The following is an 18,994-nucleotide window of genomic DNA, read 5'->3' as shown; positions in this document are numbered from 1 at the left end:
AAGGGACAGTACGAAGCATTAGGAGGCATCTGGTGAATTCTGCATAACTATGCAGGTCAGATGACAATGAATTTGGTCCTAGAGTCATTCATTTCCTAGTTTCATAATTTTATGCCTTCCAAAGTTGTCTACGTAGCATGACTCTTTGCCTTGATTTTCTGACTCTTCCTCAATCTTCCTTTTCTAGGAGGCTTTTTTTTTTTTTTAATTTCTGTGATCTGATAGAGTAGGCCCCTTTTAAGAAAACATGCATTTTTCTTTTTCTTTCTTTTTTTTAAGATTTTATTTATTTATTGGTCAGAGAGACAGCACAAGCAGGAGGAGCGGGGGAGGGAGAAGCAGGCTCCCCACTGAGCAGGGAGCCCAACGACGACGCAGGGCTTGATCCCAGGACCCCGGGATCATGACCTGAGCCAAAGGCAGATGCTTAACCGACTGAGCTACCCAGGCACATGCATTTTCAAGATGAGTGACACATATTGGTGTAGTTAAGGGCTCACCTTTTTTCTGATAGAATTTTTTAAGCTGTTAAGTTCAGGTATGAGATGACTTTGCCCCATATTGTGTTCTGTAGAGGAGGAAAAACTTTTCCTCTACCCTGTTAGTTTCAGTAGCTGGAGCCTGCAAATTAGATCAATAGCAGATTTATAGGAGTTTATTTCACATGCACATGGACTGTCACAGAGAAGTTGGTGTTGGGGGGGAAGCACTTAGGACTGGGAGCTTAATACCAATATAACAAATGGTGATAAATTGTGGAGAAGTGACTAACAAAGGAAAGGGGGTTTGGGCTTTTAGTGGCAGTAAATTGTGGAAAGGTAAATATATGAGGGAAACTAATGGAAGATAAAGGTTACTTTTTTTTTTTATATTTTATTTATTCATTTGAGAGAGCATGAGTGGGATGGGGGGTGCAGAGAGGAAGAATAAGAGGGAGAAGCAGACTCCCCACTTAGCAGGGACCCAGATGTGGGGTCCATCCCAGGACCCTGGGATCATGACCTGAGCTGAAGGCAGACGCTTAACCGACTGAGCCACCCAGGCGCCCCGATAAGGTTTTTTGGTGTAGATTCTGCTCAGTGCTCTCTTTCCCTTTTGAGTGATAAGGGTTGTTCTCCTCCTCCTGGTACAGGAGAGGGGTGAGGGATACCTTCACAAAGGGAAATTTATGCCCTGCTATTAGGCAGAAAGGGGGAGGGCAGAGAGGTCCTCCTTTGCTCTTTCTTAATTATCTTTAGCTCAAAATAATCTATATGTCAAAGTAGAATAGTTTGAAGTGGCATATTCCGATTTCCTGTGGTTCAAAGTGAAAGAAGCAACAAGGGCCAGAATTGCTACTCAACTTCTAATGGATGAACCAGGTCAAGAGGCATGGGTAGCTCCCATAACACGATTCCACCCTTGCACTGGTCTTTATTTTTCTCCATCGGGCAAAAAGTTGTAGGGTAGGAAGTTGGACGCTTAAAGTGGGAAACTGAAAGAAATCATCTATTTTCCCCTAGAATTCAATGAAAGATAGTAAACTCTTGTTGCCTGTTGCAATTAAGTCATTTCCGAGGGCAGAAAAAGAAATGAGATGATCTTTGAATTCAGTTTTTGGCATCTCCAAAATGCAAAGCCGAGGTGAATGAGAGCCTTCTGGGAGCTTTGTCTCTGTGGTTCGGTTCTCTACCTACGCACACACGTGGGAAGAGTCAGCTTGAGGAACAGTTCTTCTGATTTACTGCTCCCTTTGCCCCAGGGCTTGTGGGAGCACACGTTCCAGTGTTCTTGCTGAGCGTACTGATTCTGTGATAAAGAGTAACCGAGTTCTTGTGGTATCGCGTGCAGTTCTCACCGAGAGTTGGTACTAAGGGTTCATTACTGGGCCAAAAGCCTTCTCTTCTCTCCTCCCTTCTCCCTCTCTCCTCTTTCTTCTCTTCTCTTTTCTCTTCTCCCCTCCCTTCTCCCTCTCTCCTCTTTCTTCTCTTCTCTTTTCTCTTCTCTTCTCCCCTCCCTTCTCCCTCTCTCCTCTCTCTTCTCTTTTCTCTTCTCCCCTCCCTTCTCCCTCTTTCCTCCCTTCTCCCCTCCCTTCTCCCTTCTCCCTTCTCCCTCTCTCCTCTCCCTTCTCTCTTCTCTCTTCTTCTCTCCTTTCTTTTTTAATTGAGGTATAATGACATATAACATTGTGTTAGTTTAGGTGCACAGCATAATGACTCCATATTTGTATATACTGCGGAATGACCACCACCAGAAGTCGAGTTGAACTTGTCCCCATACATAGTTACAAATCTTTTTTTTTCTTGTGGTAAGAACTTTTAAGATCGACTCTCTTAGCAACTTCCAAATATGCAATATAGTATTATTAACCATGCTGTACGTTACATCCCCATGACTTACTGATTGCATAGCTGGAAGTTTGTACCTAGTAGAAGCCTTCTTGATTAGTAATGCCACTGTGAACGGTGCTGCACAGTGCCAGTGGGGGAGGCCAGCAGGATAGGCAAGGGTTTTTAAAAGATGCCTGAGAAACAGGTTGTTCAGTAAGTAGACTGTTGTGTGTATGATTTATCCAGGCTGAAAACAATGACTTAGCAACATGTAAATCAGCCGACCTTGGAGGTGATAGCATGTACTTTGATATTATGATGCCTATATCTCCACATAAGGCTGAACATACTTTTTCAAAAATTTAATGGTAAGAACACTTAACATGAGATCTACCCTCTGAACAGATTTTTAAGCATCCAGTACAGTATTGTTGACGATAGGTACAATGTGGTACAGCAGGATACCTAGAACTTACTCATCCTGCTTAACTGAAATTTTGTGCCTGCTGATTAGTAACTTCCCATTCCTCTCCCACCCCTGCCCAGACCCTGGCAACCACCCTTCCATTCTTTGGTTCTATGAATTTGACTATTTTAGATATCTCATGTTAAGTGGAATCCTGCAGTATTTGACTTAGTTCCCTTATTTTAGTATAATGTTCCAAGGTTGAATATGCCTTTTTAAATGAGCTTTTACAAAAGGAGATCACACCTTCAGTATTTTTTTTTTAAGATTTTATTTATTTGAGAGAGAGAGAGTGTGTGTGCATGCACAAGCCTGGTGGGGGGAGGGGCAGAGGGAGAAGCAGACTCCCCACTGAGCAGGGAGCCCTACCCTGGGCTGGGATCATAACCTGGGCTAAGGCAGACGCTTAACCGACTGAGCCACCCCCATCATACCTTCAGTATTGACAGGTAGCCCTTAAAAGCAGAAAGTTACCCTAAATTGTTTTGCGGGTTTAGAGTTTCATGAAGTGTGGCACACAGAAATTCGTAAGTGTCAAAGGAGTGATCAGAAAGGGTGGGGTTAGTTGAAGTAGGCAAATCCTAATGTTGAAATTGGTCTTTTGATTTACCCTGTGGATTGTTTAATTTTTTGTAGTAGGATTGGTGTAATATTGCTTTGTCATCTGCCTGAGAACCCACTAAATCTGCAGGGCCAGAAAAGAAAGGCTGCCTCGGAACCCCTCAGAGGTCCTATTTCTTTGTAAAAGTACTTTGAACATGTCATAACAGAGAATGTTTCTTGTCGAGTGGGATTGAAGGAATTTTGTGGAAAGACTAATGACCTTATAATTTAATAACCATTTTATTCACTCAGTGTTACAACATTAGATATGGAATGAGGATGTAGGATCCTAGGTCCTTTTCTTGTGGGGGGTGGGGAGCAGGAGATGTGGGGCCAGACATCACTGTTGTGGGCATCAGGGGGTAGAGAACTGACGGTCCAAAAGAAGTTTTGTCTCGTGTAGCTATTTGTGGGTTCCCCCTGGATGCCTCAGAGTAACAGGGCACTTGGGTGGCTCAGTTGGTTAAGCATACAACTCTTGATTTTGGCTCAAGCCCTTTGTCGGGCTCCATGCTCAAGGGGGAGTCTGCTTGAGATTCTTTTTCTCCCTCTCCTTCCACCCCTCCCCCAGCTTGTGCTCGCTCGCTCTCTCTAAAATAAATAAATAAGTCTTAAAAAATAAAATAAAATAAATTTGACACCTGGGATTGAGAGGTCCACATTAATCTCATGTTCTGCTTAGCTAAGTTTTGAGCCAAACGATTTTATTTTATTTTAAAGATTTTATTTATTTATTTGAGAGAGAAAGAGAACACAGAGGGAGAGTGAGAGGGAGAAGCAGACTCCCCGCTGAGCAGAGAATCCGATGCAGGGCTCGATCCCAGGACCCTGAGATCACCACCCGAGCCAAAGGCAGATGCTTAACCGACTGAGCCACCCAGGCACCCCAAGCCAAAATGATTTTAATTCCAGCCATTGTTGATATCTCTTGTATCATTTCATTTTCTTGCTTTATATTCTGCTTTACACGGAATACTTTTTTCTTTCTTTCTAAAGCTAGATGCCTCCCAGTCCTAATCTTTAATTGAAATCTGAAATTGGAAGGTAAAGACATGGATGGATATTGGATGTTTAATATGTGTCAAGGTATGATTATGATTTATGATTAAAAAATGTATATTTGGTCTTGGTCCCCATTCATGGCACAGAGCTCCTAAAACCCTTTGGTGGATGATAAGAGTAATAAAGGTATCTTGATATTTATAACAAATGAATATTTCATTTGTTTTTAACCACACCTGAGTTTATGTTAATGAGGTGACTTTTGGAAAGAACCTAAGGATGAGACCTGGTTGGCTAGAGAACCAACCTTGTGATTTGAGGGTTGGGATTTCATCCCCCTACCCCACCCTGGCCTCTAGGGAGGAGAGAAGGAAGAGAAGCTGGAGGTTGAATCAGTCACCAGTGGCCAATGACTTAATCTATCATGCCTATGTAAAAGAAGGTTCATTAAAAACCCAAAAGGGAGCGCCTGGGTGGCTCACTTGGTTGAGTGTCTGAGTCTTGGTTTCAGTTGGGGTCATGATCTCAGGCTCCACGTTCGGTGGGGAGTCTGCTTCAGATTCTCTCCCTCTCCCTCTGCCCCTCCTCTTGCTCACACACACTGTCTCTCTAAAATGAATAAGCAAATCTTTGAAAAGAGAAAAAAACCCAAAAGGTTGGGGTTCAGAGAGCTTCTGGGTTTGGCAAACATGTGGAGGTTGGGGGAGAGTGGTGTATCCCTGGAAGCCCCTAGCCTTCCCACACACCTTTCCCTGTGCTTCTCTTCCACCTGCCTGTGCCTGGGTTACATCCTTTTATAGTAAGTTGGTAATCTAGTAGATAAAATGTTCCTCTGATTTCCGTGAGCCACTCTAGCAATTAATCCAACCCGAGAGGGGCGTTGTTGGAACCTCCGAGAGTTGGTTTGGGGCATAGGTGACAACTGGACTTGTGATTGGCATTGCCGTAGGGACGGCCAGCAGGCTTGAAGGACCAAACCCCCAGTCTGTGGGATCTGATGCTATCTCTAGGTAGATAGTGTCAGAATTGAGTTAATTGCATGATGGTGTGCAAAAAAATACAGACTTTGGAACTGGCATCAGAGTCGTAAAGGCACAGGGCCAAGTTGTCTCTTTCAATCACTGTTGGTGTGAAGCAGATGAAACTTGACAAAGACAGGGATCTTTCTTCTGGTCTCCTTACCTAATCCAACCGCCAGGACGGTCAGGCATGCACTAAGTAGGTGTTCAGGATACAGTTGCTGAAAGAATCTGTTGATGAGTTGATAGGGTTTTGCTTAGTGATTGATGACTGGCCCAGCCTATTCTAAGTGCTCTGTCCTCATACCAGTTTTGAACTAGATGGTAGGTTGCAAAAAAAAGAAAACAGGAAACTGTCAAACTCTGATAAGAGACAAAAGCAGGGAACCCAAAAAGGAAGTTTGCTGTTAAGCTCAGGTGCCATTCTTGACAGGTGCAATTGTCAATGGACCAAATCCTCATTTTACCATCGACATGGGCAATGTGAAGTTTTTACCTATCTAGGCAGAACTGAAGGGGAGAGGGCCTGGCCTAGAAACATGGTGAAGCCCCTGAATTTTGCCACATGTATCATCAGACTCTCCCCATGTTCTGTCCTTCTTGGGAGAGGCCCCTGTCTTCCCTGTGAGCCAATGCTGGCAGGCCAACTGAACCAGGTCGGGACAGGGAGTTCTTAGAGATGGATTGTCAGATTGCAAAGGAGGCAAAGCTTCTGGAGTGTCTCTGGCGTGGGGTGTACTTAGGAATGGGAGAAACTTGTCTCTAAGGCTTATCATTGGTTAATGCCCCCCCCCCCCGGGGAATGAGGGCTCTGCAGGGAAATTTGCCAGGTGGAAAGTGTTGTATGTGTTAGGTCTTTTTTTTTTTTTTAAGATTTTATTTATTTATTTGACAGAGAGAGACAGCCAGCGAGAGAGGGAACACAAGCAGGGGGAGTGGGAGAGGAAGAAGCAGGCTCATAGCAGAGCAGTGAGCCCAGTGCGCGGCTCGATCCCAGGATCCGGGGATCACGCCCTAAGCCGAAGGTAGACGCTTAACGACTGAGCCACCCAGGCGCCCCTGTGTGTGTTAGGTCTTATCGGTTACGTGGACCCCTGGGAAGTCAGAGCCGTCAGAACCCATTACGCTGGTGTCCCAGCCTGGGAGGCAGGCTTCCTGCCGTCAGTTGACTCATTCCTGAAAGGGAGCCAGCCACCAAGGGAGTGTGTCTCCTCCCTTTTCAGTAAGCCTTTTGTGAGCTTGGGGATCCAGCCGACTGCAGAAATAATTCAGGGGAGTCCATGTCATCATCAGGCCTATCATAAATTAGAAAAGAGGTGCTTTATTCACATTCTCTCTCACCTTCTCAAATCCTCTGTAGTACCATTCCCATTTTATGGAATAAGAAACTGAGCTCAGAGGTTTAGAAACTTACCCACCAACAGCCAGTAAGGGGGAGGGAAGGTTGGGATTCACACTCGTGTCTGTCTGACTCTATGCTTACGTTCTTTCTGACAACCTACTGCACTTGTCATCTAGAGAGGAAGAAGGGTTGAGCGTGACTATGCAGAGCTTTCCACCCCTGGCTTCCCCAGCTCTGTTGATAATATGGCTGTTTTCTTCCCTTCCAAGTCAGAGGCATCTGGTCATCAGTTGTGTTGTGCTGAAGTGTAACCAGGCTTCTAAAATCAATGGAGGGGCGCCTGGGTGGCTCAGTCATTAAGCGTCTGCCTTCGGCTCAGGGCGTGATCCTGGCGTTCTGGGATCGAGCCCCACATCAGGCTCCTCTGCTGAGAGCCTGCTTCTTCCTCTCCCACTCCCCCTGCTTGTGTTCCCTCTCTTGCTGGCTGTCTCTCTGCCAAATAAATAAATAAAATCTTTAAAAAAAATAAAATAAAATAAAATCAATGGAAAGGCCTGGAGGCCTATTACTAGGATCTGTCAAAATAGGGCAAGCTGTATTTCCTTCTTTCTTTTATTTTATTTTTTTTTAAGATTAATTGAGAGAGAGAGAGAGAGACAGAGGGAGCAGGGGGAGAGGGAGAAAAGCATACGAGCGGGGAGCCTGACACAGGGCTGCATCCCAGGACCCCGAGATCATGACCTGAGCAGAAATCAAGTCAGCAGCTTAATCATCTGAGCCACCCAGGCGCCCCAGGGTGAGTTGTTTTTCAAGGTCATGGGCTTCTTTTCAGTTATAGCCCAATCCCAGACCCAAAGTGTACTGTGCTGGAATATAGACTCTTTGGCCCAAAAAGGTCACAGTTTTCCACCCTCCTCTTCCTCTGATTTCTAGCCCAAGGCTTCAGGGAATGGAGTGATTATGTTAGGGAATGGAGTGATTCTGCTGCCGACCCTTGAGTCCGCATCTTGGATAGGCTGAGACTCTGGTTGGAACTGGAAGCTCCATGAGAATAAGGACTAACTATAACTATTTAGGGCTTTGTTTTGCATAATGCCTGACACAAGTGAATGAATCCTTAATCAGTACTTCTGAATGAATGAATGGTTGCAAGTTAAAACACTTTGGAAGGGAAAAAAGGCAAAAACTTCTAAAAAGCAAACCAAAGTTAGTCATAACACTTGGCAGGAGTAAAAGGCCATCTTGGCCCTTAGAAGAAGCATGCCCCCAACTTTTTAAAAAATTGCCTTAAATAACTTTCAGATAACATCAAATGCACATGAGGAATAAATTGATGATGTCTGAGAGTGGTTCAGAACATTTAGTGCCTTATGACCATTTAAATTGCTTTTAAAGTTTCCTGGGAAGCTGGAGAAGGTTGACTGTAGGACAAATGGAGTGTATTTATTTAGTGTATTGAAATCATCTGTGCTTTTGGAGAAATTGGTTTTGGAGTCTGTCTTCATTGAAGCCTCTTGGTGAACTTAAGCTGCGAACTGCAGGGTATAGAGTTGTGCATAGAAGGGACCGGGAAGCCCTCTGCCAGCCGGATGAACTGGGAAAAGCAGGTCTGATGATAAAATCATTGCCACCAAGGGGCTGAGATTCAGCTGCCTTCCTCTCTTCTACCACATAGGAAACACCTGTCTTCCTCCTTCCTTAGAATTTGCTCATTCCTTCTATTTCCATAACTCCAATACTTGGGAGTTGAGAAATAGCATATCCTCTGCTTAGACAGATGGCAGGGCAGCGTAGGGAGAAAGCCATACATTATTCTAATTGCTAATATAAAGTGCTTTCTGAATAGCCTGCTTGTAATGCTAGTGTAGGTGATTCCTTTATTTTATGAGGCTTGAATTCTTCATCGTTCTCTCAATCCTATGAGTTCCCACTTCTGTTGCCTTCTGAATCCTTATTGTAGCAAAATCTCATAAAAGATCCAAGATACAACTAGATAGTATATGACCTGTCTCTTTCTAGGAGAAAAACCTCCAAATGACAGATAGCTTGAAACTGTAGAGAAACATAACTCACTCCTTTATAATTCCTGAGTGCAGAATAATGGGAAATAATAGGATTATAATGAAATTGCAGGAGGTATGCTGCAAGTAAAAGAATAGCAGGTGACTGTTCCTAAGACCTTCTTTTTCAAATCTTGGAGATCTCAATGAGATTTGGGCAGGTTTCTTTTACTCTAGCATTTCATATAAAATCCCTTGGTAAGTGCATACGTATGTAGTTCAGATTTCTCTGCAGGATGCCCAGAAAGCATTCTGTAAGAAGTAGGCTTGTATTCTTTGGGCTTATGGGGAGCCAACCTAGTTCCGTATGGTCATGATCAGCAGAGCTATAAGCGCCTGATATAAATTATGTCCAGAAGCCACCAGTATTTAAATATTCAGTCTTTAGTCCATGCCAACAGGCATGAGTGAACATACTGATTTTTTTAAGGATACACATTTGAGACCTCATCTTGATTTCGGCTCAGGTCATGATCTCAGGGTCATGAGATCAAGCCCCACATCAGGCTCTGCTCTAGGCATGGAGCCTGCTTAAGATTCTCTCTCTCCCCCTGATCTTCACACCAGCCCTCCACCCCCACTCATGCTCTCTCTCTCTCCAAAAAAAATTTTTTTTAAATCTCATAACTTCATTGTAATGGCCAAGATGTCACCCAATACCTCCCAGTCAGCATTTATAAGATTAAAGGGTATCAGGAATACACATTACATGACAGGTTTCCAGAGCTGAGTGGGTCTCTAATTTGCCCTTCAAAAGAGTGAGGTCATTCTAGTTTTCCTTCTGCAGCCAGCTCCTCTGCTAAGGCACACTGAGGGTTTACCCAGTCAGCCAAGTACAAATTTCTTCACCCTCAGGGCAGTTTTAATCAGTCTTACTCTTTTAATTTTTTTATTGAATTCATTTGACATATGTGTCAACACTTGCATAAGTTTAGGGTGTACAGCGTGTTACCTTGATACATTTATATAACATGACTGTCCATGTAAGTATCACGTTACATAATTATAGTACAATATTATGGTCTATAGTCTAATTAATCTTACTCTTAACCCAACTTTTTTTTTAAGATTTTATTTATTTGACAGAGACACAGCGAGAGAGGGAACACAAGCAGAGGGAGAGGGAGAAGCAGGCTTCCTGCTGAGCAGGGAGCCCAACGTGGGGCTCGATCCCAGAACCCCGGGATCATGACCTGAGCCAAAGGCAGACGCTTAATGACTGAGCCACCCAGGCACCCCTTTTTTCCATGTTACAAATTTTAGCATGTGATCAAAAGGAAATAGATGGAAACAAAAATTTGCATGTAAATATATACCACAGCTTGTTTACGGGGACTGTTGGGAAGAATTTCTCTCTAGTCTGAGGGATATGAATAGTTGTTTTCTTAAACAACGGGTTAGTTTTTATGTGACATCTTACAATTGTTTGTGTTTTGACGGCTAGAAGGCTCAGAATCAAATTTGTAGTCTGTCTCTAGCAAGTATATAAGCACGGATATGTATAAGCATGTATATATATATACACATATATACACGTACACATATATGCACATACACATATATACACACATATACATAGATAAATATATGTGTGTGTATATACATATATATGTGTGTGTGTGTATATATGTATAAAAACAGCACCGTTGAACCTTACTGCTTGATTCTTCATCGTCCTATGGTCCTGAGAAGTAATGTCGATTTCTGCCAGAGAATTTTTCAAAGGGGCATCCTGAGGGTTTTACCTAGCAGATGCCACAGTAAGTTTTCCAGAAATCCTCTACACCAGCTGCTCACATGTTTCAATTACCCTTATTCAGCTAGTGGGTCCTCTTACCTCATGCTGCTGTTTCTCTTCTGCTTCGGACTTCTGGGTTCTGGGCAAGTTCAGGCGTGGGCCACCTCCTGACCTATACCATCCCTGCATTGCGTAGCCCCCTGGACGTGGAATTATTTCCTCTGTCTTTCTCAGTGACTTTTTCTTGAGAAAATGCTGACAAATAAAATTCTCTGCCTCATCATATAAGGAAAAGAACATTCATATCTTTAACAACGCCGTAATAGAAAAAAGGTAGTAACTGTAGAACGGGATGTAGAATTTATGGAAGTCTCCGGGGTTGATGCTTGGGGTTCGTTTCTTGCAGGTTTGTGTGATGATTGGAGTTTAATATTCCTAAAATTTGTCCTTTTTTTCCCTAGGTGAATGTTGGATGTGTACCCAAAAAGGTAGAATTTTTATTTCTTCTTCCTTCCACACTCCTTTTACATCTTTGATAAAGCAATGCATTGATTTATTAGCTTGGAGTGCGTGAGTGAGATTATATCTAGGTCCGGTACTTAGGACGGGTCCATCTGCACAGGATGGCTCTTTCTCAATCTAAATTACTGAATGGAATCTTCTTAAGGATTCCCATTTAATTCTGTAGCCTCATGGATTCTCTTAACAACTGTGGTGGTTTTCGTTCCTAGTATCTGTGGTGTAGGGTGCGTGGAATGAACTTGTCCTTCACCTGTGACAAAGAGGAAAAACATGGCAGCTCTTTTTCCAAAGCTGCATCTTGCTTATACCGGCAAATAATTTTACTCCACATTTGAATGTGCTTTCAAACCATGTTATAATCCTAAACTTAAAGCCTTTTGTTCCTGAGATTACATTCTAAACTGGAATTTTTTTTGGTAACAAGTAAGCAAATATTCCTAATCTCTTCAGTGACACATATCTGAGTATAATGCCAGGAGGGTTTTTTTATAATCTGTTCCCTAGTATAGGTAGGTGGGTTTGGGTTTTGGGGTGTGTTTTGTTTTGTTTTGTTTTTTTAATCATAGGAAAATTTCTTTTATTCTGTGGGACACTTTTCCTCCATTATTTTCGTTCCCTTTGGTCTGATTTTGGAATCTGTGCTAATTGGAGTCGAGCAATTATGATGTATGAATTATGTGAATCAGTGATAAGGTGATTTTATGTACTTTAAACCAGTTATGGTAGTAAATCCTTTGATTGGTGCTACCTCATTATTTAAAAATATTATCTGGGCCCAGTAGCCTGAATTTGTAATATTTTGTTCCCATATATTATGTTTCATTTATTCCTTCTCTTCTAATCACACGTGCAAGACATTTACCTTATATTTTCATAGGGCTCTACTGACTTCAAAGAGCTTTTGCCTTCTTGAAGATCAGTTGGTAATTGGGTGAACAGACCGAAGCCTGGAGTAACTGCCCTCCAGAAGGGTGGAGTGGGGCAGCAGTAGAGAAGGAATCAGATGGATGGGGCTGCTACTACCTTAATTAGGATGAGCCTAGAAATCCAATGTGGTTCATATAGAGCTTCTCCAGAGGGTGTCTGATGCTATGGCATCATATATAATATGAATCGAAAGTCAATAAATATGGTACCTCATGATGGGATGACGTGTAGTGGTGTTTCTTAAAATAGCCTATTTTATTTTGTAGTATTGACAAACCTTTTAGATGCATTATTTAAGAAAAACAATCTAGCAGATAAAATGGTTAATTCCGTATTATATGAATTTCACCTCAATTTAAAAAAATGAGCAGAATCCAGCAGGGTCATCAATGACTCATCTTTAGGCCTAAAGGGAGAGCGGTACAAGGAAGGAATCTAAGGCTTGTCAAGAATGGAGTCTCAGGCTTGTCTGATAAAGAAAAGTGATAGTTTGTCTGTCATCTAGAGTTCCGGATGCCGACTTGAATTCAGTCGTCATGATGATCACTTGGCATAAAAGCCCTTTACGGGTTTTAGGCTGCATTCCGCAGAGATGCAGCACACCTGTGAGTCCCCGATGTCTGATTACACACGTCCTTAACAGGGACATGTTCAGAGGTGCCGAGTTTGTAATAGGGACTGATTCTCTTAAGGTTTTCAGTCCTCGACTTGATCTCATAGCTTCTTCTAAATCACTTTACTTTGAAGGTACAGGTGCAGTAACATTCCCTAGAACGAATCACAGAAGACAGGGCTTCAACGAATCTGAACCTTAGAGGATGTAAGCAATACTAAATTTTACCGGAAGGACTGGGAGTCTTATAGCATCCTGCTTCTATAGTTTATAAAGTAAGGAATTTAATAGAAATAATTTCCCGCAACATTTCAGCAGCTTCCTTACAATATCTGTCTGGTCATATTGCCGAACTTTTAGAATGTTTAGTTTTATTTTTAGTTGAAAGTTCGTTATTTTTATCTGCTATTATGTAGATACCTTTCATGCGTGGTTTCTTTCTTTCCTCAGGACTTATGTATTACTGTTGTGGCTATTTTTACTTGTTTGCAGGTAATGTGGAACACAGCTGTCCACTCTGAATTCATGCACGATCACGCTGATTACGGCTTCCAGAGTTGTGAGAGTAAATTCAATTGGCGGTAAGCATTAATGCTCAGAGGGTTCTATTTACAAATGTAAATATTTCTTCTTTCATAATTAAATGAGCCATAAACTTTTTTGGGAGGGTGTTACTGTGGTAAAACATATGTAACATAAAGTTTGGGAGGTGATGGCTCTATCTGTGGCCTAATGATTGTGATGCTGTTTTTACAGGTGTATATGTCTCTCTAAACTCGGTTGTATACAGTAAATTTGTACAGTTTTTTGTATGTCAGTCTTACCTCAATAAAATGGCTTTCAAAGACACACAAAGGCCATATTAGCTATTTTTAAGTTGTCAATACAGGGCCATTAAGTATATTCACAGTGTTGTGCAACCATTGCCACCATCCATCTCGAGGACTTTTCCACCATCCAGAACAGAAACAAGCTGCTCATTAGACAGTAACTCATCTCCCCTCCTCCCAGCCCCTGGTATCACTATCCTATTTTCTGTCTCTATGAATTTGCCTATTTTAGGTGCTTCATATGATACTCGTCCTTTTAAGCCTGGCTTATTTCACTTATCATAATGTTTTCAGAATTCATCCATGTTGTGGCATCTGTCAGAATTTCATTCCTTTTTAAGGCTGAAAAGTATTCCCTCGTGTTCGTACCACATTTTGTTTATCCATTCATCCTTCAGTGGACTCCGAGGTTGTTTCCACCTTTTGTCCACTGTGAGTAATGCTGCTGTGGACATTGATCTACTAGTCCCTGCTTTCAGTTCTCTTGGGTCTATACCTACAAGTGAAATTGCTCGGTCAAATGGCAATTTTATTTATTAATTTATTTATTCATTTTTTAAAATTTTTATTTTTTTTCCCACTCTGCCCCCCTCAAATGGCCATTTTATGTTTAACTTTTTAAGGAACAGCCATAAACTTTTAGAAGCCATCAAATTTCCGAAATTTTCAAAATTTTCGGAAATTCATTCATTTATTCAACAAATAGTTATTGAGGGGCCACTAAGTACTAGGCACTATTGCCAAAGCAGCTCTCCCTGTCTTCTCTGCAGAGGGAAATTGACATACTATGGATGCCCCCTGAACATCCTCCCTGGAGTAGAATAAGGCTTCTTACGTATGGCAGAGCGGATGGACATGGGGGAGGGGGCAACTGCCTTCAGAGACACTCATGGGGTTCCTGTTGACTGTTCTGTGTGTGTGTGATTCTCTGCTGATAGGGGTGCTCAGGGACAGATGCCCCAATCGCTAACTGAAAGAAGAGAATCCTGTTTCTCAGTACTGACTCCAGTTTCATTACAGCGTAATAAAAGAAAAGCGTGATGCCTATGTGAGCCGCCTGAATACCATCTATCAAAATAATCTAACCAAGGTGAGTGTGCTGGGCTTGGAGCTTGGAGAAGGAGCTGTTCTCTGCTGGAGTGTGCTCCCACTCTGGCCAGACAAAAACATAGCCTTTGCACATATCTCTTGTTGTTTCTTTTATTTCTTTTGCAGTTAATGATTTTCAGGTTGACCTGCCGGAGCGAGTCTCTGACTCAGGAGGCCAGTCTTTTTTCTACAGAGTGGGCAGCACGTGCCATGATTGGTAGACCAGGTCTCCCATGATGGCCGTCCCCTGAGTAGGTCTGGCCCTCCAGTTAGTTCCAGAAACCAATAACATAAGTGACTGATTTATACGACAATGCACAAGCTTATTAATCCAAATCAGAAGTACTGCCTCGCTGGAAAGCTGCTATTGTTCATTTGCTCACAGCAGCCTCGTCCTTGGTGGCTAGATGTGCTCGGGAGAGCAAACGATGGTTCAGAAGGTTGTTTTTATGAAGGAAGTGTGATCAAGAGCATTGGGCAAAGTGTTTACCTTCAGCAAATATATATATATATTTGCTAGTCTGAGGCTTTTTCTGCCTTGGTGCTTAAATGTCATGCTTCTTCCCTGGGGGCTGCTGGAGACTGACAAATGGTGCACCATGCAGCTGTCCCTTTTCTTTTCTTTTTTTCTCTAAGAGAGGGAGAGAGAACGAGCTGGGGGAGGGGCAGAGGGAGAAGCAGACTCCCCGCCAAGCAGGGAGCCTGTCGTGAGGCTCAGTTCCAGGACCCTGGGATCATGACCTGAGCTGAAGGCAGGCACTTAACTGACTGAGCCACCCAGGCGTCCCCAGCTGTCCTTTTCTTGACAGTATATATCCCACCACCTTTCATTTGCCTTTATGGTTTCACTTTGCAGTTTCTAAGATTTCTGCATAGCTTAGATTGTATTTAGATCAATAGATTGTTGGCGATCTTTGGGCCACCATAATCTCATTGGCAACATGTTTATAAGCCAAATCTTAGGGTTGAGTTACTTCTATAAATGGCTAACCTCATATATTTTTATAGTAATTCTTATTCATTGGGTTTATTTTTTTGGAGGGTGATATTTTCCGACTTTAATCCCCAATTCAAGGGGGAAGTATTTGGGGCCTTCAGGCCCCTCTACATTGATGACAAGAGATTTTAAGACCGTTAGACATAAGCATAGAGGTACCACTTGCTATACTAAAACACCCACGTCAATTTTTTTTTTTAAATGGAGTGAGCTAAAATACTTTTGCAGAAGAGCTAGGAAGATCACTCCGGGAACAGCTTTTTTTTTTTTTTTTAAATATTCGCAAATCTAGGTGTGTAGTCGAACTTACTGTGTGTGACCTTATGGGAAAGGAATTACTTGAATTACCAGAAACTGCGAATAGGAAGGGAAACTTTCTGTCAAGTATCTTAGGAAATGAAAATAAAAATTATATCCGTTCCTCCCCGACATGATTATTATTGCCAGTTGACCCCTACCCCTCTTTGTCTGGCACCCTGTGGGAAACCATTCTCTCCTGAGGAAGGTTTTTCTTGCGGCTTCTGGCACTCATCTTGATTCAGCATGGTTAAGCAGGGCATCTGAAGAGCAGGCCTGGAGGGCTGTTTGGGAAGGAGGAAATAACTTAATTCAGAACCGAGCATGTTCTGAAATGTTGAAATACACCCTTTGGGATTAAGCTCTCACGATTCCATTGTCCTGGTAAGTTGCCCACATTTGCTTGCCGATACACGTATCATGACTTCAGAAGCCAGCCTGCTGGCCCCGAACAGAGGCCCCAGCACACAGGACATCAGAGTCTGAATTCTCAACATCTCCAGCGTAGAACTTCATTGTGGTGGCATTTTGTGGTATTCTTCCATTTTGTTTGAGGAAACAGAAGCATTGCATTTCCCTCTGTTTTTGCCTCTATTTCCTTCACCGTTATCCTTTTGTCTTTCTGAGCCTTCTGTCCCTCCTGCAGACACACCATTCTTCAGTGTGCTTTCATTGCAAGTGAGGAGGACTTCCTCGCTCAACTCCTGGGGACAGAGATGGAGGGTTTCTCCCTGTGGAGGTGACTGGCACATATTTTTTTGGTCTCTGGATTTTGGCCCAGATAGCATCTTTATTTCTTCTTACGGCACACTTCCAGCGTCACATGGCAAGCCCCTTACCTGAGTGTCAGTGAACGGATGTTCTGCAGAAACTCAGACATTATTAAGTTGTCTTGGCATCAGCCAACCTCAAATCCAGATATCCTCCGTGGAGAAATGGAAAGAGCTGATACGTTGCCCCAGGTGTTTTTCTTGTATCTTGAGCACAGGCTAATGTCACGGTCCCTTCTCCAGTCCCATATAGAAATCATCCATGGCCATGCAGCATTCACGTGCGATCCCGAGCCCACAATAGAGGTCAATGGGAAAAAATACACTGCTCCTCACATCCTGATTGCCACAGGTGGTGTGCCCTCACGTCCTCAGGAGAGCCAGATCCCTGGTGAGTCTTCTCAAGGCAAATACTTGTTGTTAACAGTCAAGCGGAGTATACTGTTGTCTTCAGCCTTATACACCGTGCCAGGGGATCTGCCAGTTCCAGGTCTTTCTCTTGGACAAGGCCACATGGCCATGAGAGAAGGTCTCTGCAGAACCTAAATGTAATTGGCTTCACTGGTGCCTAGTACTGGGGCAGAGAAAGATATTTCTTCCAGCTCCAAGCTCACACATCCTACAGGTAACACAGGGAGAAAGATCAGCAAAGGATCTCATCCTTTCCTTCTCAGCATGACAGAGATGGTGACCCACCTGGATTTGTCACATGGGTGGTTATTTATAAGACACGTTCTATAGTTACTGTTTCGTTCAAGGAAGTGAAATCTTATACGGATGTAACTTAATGACCTGTTAAGCCTTCTTGGTATGTGTAGTTTTCTCTCTCACATAGAGAATTACAGAATTAAAGCAGTAAGGAATTTCAGATAGTCCTATTCACTCTTGTATTTTATGCACCACAAGGATAAGCCATGAACATACTGCCTTATTCTCACATAAGAAACATGGTTCGTGTCTTTCTCCCCAGCTAGATTATAAGATCTTTTTGGGCGGTGATCATAGCTTATACGTATTTTGTATTCTCCCTGGATTGGCCTCCTAAGATCCATGACTAACCTGAATTTAGATGGGAAATTTTGAGTATATATGCATTTATGTATTTTGTTCTCTCTGGGGAGAGGATCCAAAACTTTTCACCAATTTTTAAAGGGGGGTTCATGACCCCTCAAAGGTCAAGAGCAACTACTGTAAAAGATAGTAAGATACTGTTCTCAAGGACCTTAAAATTTAGTTGAAAGATTGGACAGAATCATCCTAATATGAAATAGTCTCCAAGATTGATTGATAAATGAAAAAAAAGCAAGGTGTGGAACGGCGTGTATAGTATGCTGCAATTCGTGTCTTTTTCAAAAGGCAGGGAGACTGTCTGTATGCACTGGCATATCTTTGGGAAGATACTCAAAGCCGTGTCATGCTGACTCCCTCTAAGGAGAGGACTAGAGGCTGGGGGTGGGAAAGACTTCTGCTTTTCACTAGATGCTCTGCTGTGCTTTTTGAAAATTTAAAATATATACATTTATTAATTTAAAACATATAATAAAAACAAATGCAAAGAAATAGAATAAAAGGTCAGTGTTCCAAGATTATTTCTAGACAGTGAGGCTTGGGGTGCTCACAGGTGGGACAGATTACTGTGGGATGGCATCAACCAAAAAGACTTCCCAGGAAAGATGGCTCACCAATTGAGTGGTACGTGCCGAGGAAGAGGAAGACCGAAAGAACCAGTGGGTGATAAAGATGTCTTCAAAAGATATTCAGCCAATTTTACCAGTTTTTCCAGTACTAAGTTCTGGGGGCACATTGATTAAGCTGGGGCCGGATGGTGGAGACTTAGAAAGTCAAATGAAGGAATTTCTACAATTCCCGACAACTGGGTCAGATAACTGTTAGCTTATAAATAGGGTTGTGACAAGATCTAGGCGATAATTTTAGAAAACTAATCTGACAGTGACTCACAGAGGAGGGAGATCAGTATAGAAAGCTGTCGCAGTAGAATGTATGGGAGGTGACAATATGGTTCTGAATGCCAGCATTAGCATCTGACCTGTAAAGGAGCAGCTCAGTTCTGCGATGGTTACTGAGCCGCTGCTGTGGGCCAGGCATGAGAGAGGAGGACAGGTCTAACAGCCTCAGAAGGAAAAATCAGCTACCGTATTTCATTGATTCCAGGACATATTTTTAAAAAGTATATTCATCACATCTGAAATCAGGATGTGTCCTTCATTTTTTTTTTAAGATTTATTTATTTTTTTTAAAGAATGAATTTATCAGAGAGAGCAAGAGTGCACAAGCAGGGGGAGCAGCAGGCAGAGGGAGAAGCAGACTCCCCGCTGAGCAAGGAGACCAATGCAGGACTTGATCCCAGGACCCTGGGATTATGACCTGAGCCAAAGGCAGACGCTTAACT

At 42.6% G+C, this 18,994-nt stretch overlaps 1 protein-coding gene across 1 annotated transcript in view; it reads left to right on the top strand.

Moving 5' to 3' along the window:
- Window positions 1-18,994, top strand: part of GSR (glutathione-disulfide reductase) — a 46,666-nt gene that overhangs the window by 6,204 nt on the left and 21,468 nt on the right. Inside the window, exons 2-5 of the mRNA XM_040643282.1 lie at window positions 11,001-11,027; window positions 13,094-13,182; window positions 14,452-14,521; window positions 16,828-16,975. Coding sequence (XP_040499216.1) covers window positions 11,001-11,027; window positions 13,094-13,182; window positions 14,452-14,521; window positions 16,828-16,975 — 334 coding nt within the window. The remainder of the gene's footprint in view (window positions 1-11,000; window positions 11,028-13,093; window positions 13,183-14,451; window positions 14,522-16,827; window positions 16,976-18,994) is intronic.

Source organism: Ursus maritimus, unplaced genomic scaffold (assembly GCF_017311325.1).
Source record: "Ursus maritimus isolate PB19 unplaced genomic scaffold, ASM1731132v1 scaffold_28, whole genome shotgun sequence".
Taxonomy (NCBI): Eukaryota; Metazoa; Chordata; class Mammalia; order Carnivora; family Ursidae; genus Ursus; species Ursus maritimus.
This window is presented reverse-complemented; position numbering and strand designations above follow the sequence as displayed.